Source organism: Mus caroli, chromosome 14, assembly GCF_900094665.2.
Source record: "Mus caroli chromosome 14, CAROLI_EIJ_v1.1, whole genome shotgun sequence".
Taxonomy (NCBI): Eukaryota; Metazoa; Chordata; class Mammalia; order Rodentia; family Muridae; genus Mus; species Mus caroli.
In genome coordinates, this window is record NC_034583.1 from 68,857,791 (window position 1) to 68,864,534 (window position 6,744).

The 6,744-nt window shown below is 39.9% G+C and overlaps 1 protein-coding gene across 1 annotated transcript in view; it reads left to right on the plus strand.

Annotated features, from left to right (window-relative positions):
- Epsti1 (epithelial stromal interaction 1) overlaps positions 1–6,744 on the plus strand; it is a 96,542-nt gene that overhangs the window by 88,722 nt on the left and 1,076 nt on the right. The window contains 1 exon segment of the mRNA XM_021182135.2: positions 1–83. Within this exon segment, the coding sequence (XP_021037794.1) occupies positions 1–83 (83 nt within the window).

The window sequence follows — 6,744 nt, forward strand, 5'->3', positions numbered from 1 at the left end:
TGGATCGACTCCAAGGCAAAAGTCAACCAGGTGGCCTCGAGCAGTCTGGAGGCTGTTGCAATATGAATAGCACTGACAGCTGGGTAAGTTTTTTTTTTTTTTCTTAAAAAAAAAAAACCAAAAAAAAAAAAAAAAAAACCAAACAAACAAAAAAAAAACCCCTATCTTTCCAAGTCAAAAAATAAGTATGCATTTAAAAGTATATTGTGAATTTCCCCTATATCATCACCATCCTTCTCCTTTTCCTCCTCCTCATTATCATGTGTTGTGATGGGCAGCCAAATTCAACAGGGAAGAGAGAGTAGATGTAAGGGGGAGGGAAGGAGAAGAGAAGAAAAAGAGAGAGAAGGAAAGAGAAGGGTAAGGAGTACTTTAGTTTGGACCAATTTAAAAAAAAAAAAATCTGCCTTTTGTTCTTAGCCTGTGCCTGACCCAGAAAGCTTTTGATCACCTTTTGCTCAGACCCAAAACAAAAACAAATGAACCTTCCCCCCCCCCCGCCCCCAGGGAAATTTGAAGTGAAATGTGGTCAGAAAAATGCTAAGCATTCTTCTGTAGGAATGGGTCCTCCCTGTAGGAATGGGTCCTCCCTGTGAAACCAGCACATCAAAAACTAGGATTTAACTTTTCACTACAATATGATTTTTTATTTTTTAAATTCTATAGCCAAAGGTACTTTTGGAAGATGAAATGCCCTTGCATATTTCTTTGTGAAGAAAACCCTTGCAACTCTATGTGTTTAATGTGGTTTTGTGTGCAATGTATTTTTGAGCCAACAACCAAACCTCAAAATGTGTGTGACTACAGTGTGTGCAGAGTCAGAACTAATCACAATGTTTTTTGCAGTTTAATTAAATCCCAAGTGAATGAGAACTTAAAAGTGTGTGTGTGTGTATGTGTGTGTGTGTGTGTGTGTAGACATCATATACACATGTATATTTGGAGTGAGGAGATCCGATAGATATTTTTAAATCATCACAATCCAACAAAATAATCAATTGCTGGGCTGGTGAGGTGGCTCAGTGGAGAAAGGTATTTTGTCAATGACCCTGACAACCTGAGTTTGATCCCTGGGGCCCACATGGGGAAAGGAAAGGGTATTCTCCTACAAGCCATCCGTTGGCCTCTACATGCATGCTGTGGTGCGACCTACCTCCAAATAAAATAAATATAATAAAACATGCACACTCAAAATCAGGTACCTTTTAATCTGGAAACTATAAAATAAATAACTTAATAAACAATTGAAGAGCAGAAGCTTAGTGTGGATAAACCAACATATTAGCAATCGTCTAGGCATGACTCCCCAGAAGGCAGCTAGAAGTTAAACGTGATATTATTAAAATAGACATGTTGAAGATAATTGACAGTAAGCACATTTGTAAAGAACGTATCTTGGATGTGTCTATTTTATCTACAATGTACATTGATTCGCTCTGCTATGACATTCAGAATCTGGGCAACAGGAAAGAGAGTGGACACTTTGACATTGAGCATCTGTGTTGTGTGAGGTGATCCACATGTCACTGATTCACTCGTGAGACTGCATGAGTAGGAGGCATAAGAAAACATACTTGGATATCAAAATTTGTTCAGGACTAAATTCACTATTGACTTTCCATTTCTCCACTACTTAACAGCTTCTAACATCTAGGAAGCTCCTGGAAAAGTATCCAGGATCCAGAGGAAGACAGGGGAATGTATGAGGGCACAGCAAATGGGATTGAGCTAAGGGACTGACTCTTGGCAAGCCAGCTCCCCAGTGACTATTGGTGAGCCTTGGAGAGTGGGCTACAAATTGTTTCTGAGACTCAAAAGATCAAAGAGAAGACCACCATATTCTTTTTTGTTGTTGTTCTGAGACAGGGTTTCTCTGTGTAGCACTGGCTGTCCTGGAACTCACTCTGTAGACCAGGCTGGCCTCAAACTCAGAAATCCGCCTGCCTCTGCCTCCCAAGTGCTGGGATTAAAGGCATGTGCCACCGCACCCAACTCTAAGACCACCATATTCTTATGACATCTGGTGACAATGATTGGGTCAACATTTTTAAAGGACAGGCATATCAAAACCCAAGGTGGTTCTTGACTCTTCTCTCATTTGAAAGAACTAGTGTTGAGGATTTCCTCGGACTCCTGCCTTGATCCCTATTCACTTACAAGTATCTGTCTCAAGGAATTATGGACCATTCCCTCTTTCACCTCATGGGACACTTTGTTCTACTAATACCTTTCTCTCCTGAATTACCAAAGAGTCCATCAAAGTAGAAAATTCCACCGGTGTAACATGAACAAACATGAAGTCTATTGATAATTTGCTGTCTCCGACTTAATTCCTTCATTTTTGAAAGGCTATCTCTTCATAGCTCAGGCTGGGGCAGAGTTTTCAATCATCCTGTGTTGTCTTTGTGTTTAGGATTACAGGTGTACGCCATCATGGCTGTCTCTATTTTTATGTAAGCCCACCCTACCAGTGGGGGGTTGTTTGTGTGCTTGTTTGTTTGTCTTTTAAGATCCTTTCACTGACAAGGAACATGGTGTAAACAATCCATGGCTACTTCCCAACTCTTATCTCTAGCCTCTCAGAACTTGTCAAGGTGAATCTTTGCCCATTTGAAATAGTTTCTTTGTAGGCTGCTAGGACACGTGACCATTCTGGGATGCTGGATATCTCAGTAGCCATTTCTTTCCATTATCCTTTTCCTTTCCCAGATCTCTCTGTTCCACAGGGAAGACATATTCCTGCCTTTATTTCATTCCTACCTTGGTGGCCTTGATCTGTCTGAAGAAATTAAGTACGAGGAAAAGGTTTATTCAACTTACACTTCCACATTGCTGTTCATCACCAAAGGAAGTCAGGACTGGAACTCACACAGGATAGGAACTTGGAGGCAGAAGCTGGTGCAGAGGTTATGGAGGGGTGCTGCTTACTGGCTTGCTTGCCTACCCTGGTTTGCTCAGCTTGCTTTCTTATAGAACCTGGGACTACCAGCACAGGGATGCTACTACCTACAAAGGGCTGGGCCCTCCCTCCTTATTCACTAATTGAATGCCTTACAGCTGGATCTCATGGAGGCATTTCCTCAAGGGAGGCATCTTTCTCTGTGATAACTCCAGCTTGTGTCAAGTTGACACACAAAACTAGCCAGTACAACAGCTTCCCTTTAACTATCAGACGTCCAATCATTCCCAATACCTCCCCTGCAACCCTCCTCAGCCCAGCTTCTCCCATTGTGTTTCCAAATCACAGTCATTACCTGCATTGTTTTCTTCTGTTTACAATTGCTTGTCTGGAACCTGTTCTCAGTAGGGGAGCAATAGAAGTTCTCTCTTGTCAATCTTCTCTTTAAAACCCTCCAAGGGCTCATAGAATTCCCACTTGGAGTAAGAAATAAGACCCTCTGCATGGTCTCACAGGGTGCTACACAGGTGGACCCTGTTTCACCTCCTGGCTTTTTCCTGCCATGGCTCTCGCTATCTGCCTCAGCATCCGAGTGGCTGCTTCAGCTTAGGGCCTTTATACATCTTCTCCCTTTATACACTTCTTTCAAGCAGCTGGGTCATTTATTTTCCTCCAAGAGCTTTCCTGAATTTCAGCATCTTAATAGGATTGATTACTTTGGCTGTTTTTGTTTAGCCCCTCCCATAGCCCACTTTGTTTTCCCACCACACTCTCCCTGTTCTACTAAGCTTTTCTCACACATCTATGTATACATTTGGCTGACTGCTTTCAACCCTTCTGGGCACAGAATGAGTCTCTTGAATTGCTTTGTTTGCTGCTAAATCCCAAACAAGAAACCATGTCTAGAACCTCCTGCACACACAAGAGAGCAAGTCTAGTTGCGATTTTACATTATGAGCACAACAAAAGATTTAGGCGAACACTTTGATATAGAAAAATGAATAGGCATTGAATTTAAAATAGCTGTGTAGGAAGCATTTGCCAAAATAAGAATGAGACTTGGAATAATGAGCAGAACTAAGACACAATTAAAGACAGCCAAGGGGCTGGAGAGGGCACAGTTAAGACTGCTTGCTGCATGATCATGAGGGCCAGTTCCCAGTACCCATAAAGAACAAAGCAAACAAACAAACAAACAACAACAACAAAATTAGGCTTTCCCAAAGTATGCAAAGCATAGATGACTGTGGAGTGCTCATCTCAAAATGGGACATCTATGTGTAAAGGTCAGGGATGGACAAACTGTAATAGCAGAGGGCCAGAAAGACTGCTATGAAACAGTTTCTTCTGGACATGATAGGGATGTTACATCCAGAAATTCCCAACATTGTGATTACCTGCACAAGACCTGCATGAGACCACGTCAGCCAACATTCCAGCACAGGAAGGTGAAGGGCACGCTCAGTGCTAACCCTAGTTGAAGAGCTACAGAGATGTTGGCTTCTGAGGAACAGAAGGTCAGTTTTCCTCCAAGGCAAGCCTCGTAGGTCATCCAAAGTACCTACAGGCAATAGTAATTGAACTCCATAGGGTGTGTGTGTGTGTGTGTGTGTGTGTGTGTGTGTGTGTATGTGTGTAGCCATAATTATAGAGCAGTAAGACATGAATTTGAGAATGGCTATGTTGGCAGACATGGGGAAGATTTGGAGAGGGAATTGTACATCTGATGAAAATACATTATAGTCATACACACGATTCTCAAAAAGATACAAAAGTACTTCATTCATAAGCATATGCTTTTCAAAAACTCATAAAAATTTTATAGACCTTTCAAAATATAACTTCCTTAGGTTGTATCTATCCCAGAATTACAAAGTTGATGTTCCAGCTTGTTCTTCTGTTGTTGTGATAAATGCCATGACCAAAAACAACTTGGAAAGGAAATGGTTTATTTCATTTGTAGGTTACAGTCTATCATGGAGGAATTTAAGGCAGGAAACCAAGGCAGGAACCAAAGCAGAAGTCATATCTTGCTTCCCCTGATTTTCTTTTCTTAGACAGTCTAGGCCCACCTCCTTAGAGATGGTATTACCCACAGTGGACTGAACCCCCTGACACCAATTAGTAATCAAGAAAATGTCCCACAGACATGCCCACTGAGATGAGACAATTTTCATGTGAACCTCCTTCTTCCTAAGCATGTCAAGATAACAACTGACTCTCTGACATCTGGCTTATCACAAAGCAAGCTATAAGAAAAAAAAAATCTACCAAAGTAATATATCCATAAATTCTGTATGATCATTTCAACAAATAGAGAAAAAGCATTTCATAAACTCAGGTGCCCATTTGCTGTCAAAACTTTTTATCAAAGAGGGGAAGTTTCTTATTTAATAATAAGGTCAAAACTGCAAAATAAAAATTCACCAAAATCTCTCCACTAAATTATATATAAGTATTGAAAAGGAAAACAAATCTATAAATTGCACAATATATGATGATGACCATCTACATAATCCCAAAGAATGTGTGTTCATATTAGAATAAATAAGAGCTTACCAATGTTGACTTATATAGAATCAATATATAAAAGCTAAATTCATTTATATAGATTTAGGGGAAAAAAAACCCAAAATATCCAATTAAAAACTGTGAGAACTTTTCAGAGAATTGTAAAAGATTTCAGAAAGTGCCTAGGGAATGAAGGGAATCAATAACTGGTGAGTTATAGCTTGTTAATGGATAGGGGTGAGTTCCCCATCCATGGATCAAGTAATTGTGACCGAAGCAAAGAGCCAAGGAGAGCTGAAGATAAAGGCATTTGCCAAGAACTTAATTTAGGATGGCTCGCAGTTGGCATCAGCAGGCCAAGCATTTGTGGCATTTTGATGTAAGACAGAGAAGTGGTGAGTACATCTCGGGAAGGAATGGACTCTATGGCAGATGCTTCTGGGACCACTGAGTACCTGTCTGGAGCTAGACACCTTCCTGACACCGTGTATGAAAATCAGCTCCAGGAGATTCAAGCTTGTAAAGAGAGAAAAAAAAACTTTTTAAATTTCAGAAGAAAATTAAAGATGTTATTTATAAAATTTAGCTAGGGAAGGATTTTTAGTATGATTTTTAATATGACTCAAAATATAAACCAAAAAGGAAAAACAACCATAGCGACATTAAAATGGAAAATATCTGTTTCTCAAAGAATCCCAATCCAGAGTCAGAAGAGAGTGCCAGGAACTCTCTTGGAAATACAAAGGGACTAAGATTAGCAAGCATATAGGGTATGTTACAAATGGGCATTTATCTGGACATGAATGGATGGCAACTGAGCTTCCTAAGGAATGTGAGAGGAGAGCTATACTCCAGTAATGGGGCTGGGAGGAAACCTAGGGAACAACAGGAAGCCAAAGAAAGAGAAAAAAAAAACAAAAAAAAAACAAAGAAGGCTGAAAAATAGTAAATTTGATAAAATCTGTAGAAAGAATAGTTCCTTGAAATGTCATGTAGGTTCTTGGGCAGGAGAGTCCTAATAAGTGTATGTTAGAATAATAGGATTAATCTTTATTTCTTAAACACTTTTTTATTTTAAATAGTTTGATAATGATATATATATATATATATATATATATTAAACTCCAGATTTTATTCCCCTCCCGGTTCACCCTCCAACTGTTCCATATCCTTCCTGCCCTCCTGATTACCTAACCATCAAGAGACTGATTCATATATTTTTTTTTATTTTTATTCCATATTTTCCTCAATTACATTTCCAATACTATCCCAAAAGTCCCCCATAGCGCCCCCCACTTCCCTACCCACCCATTCCCATTCTTTTGGCCCTGGCA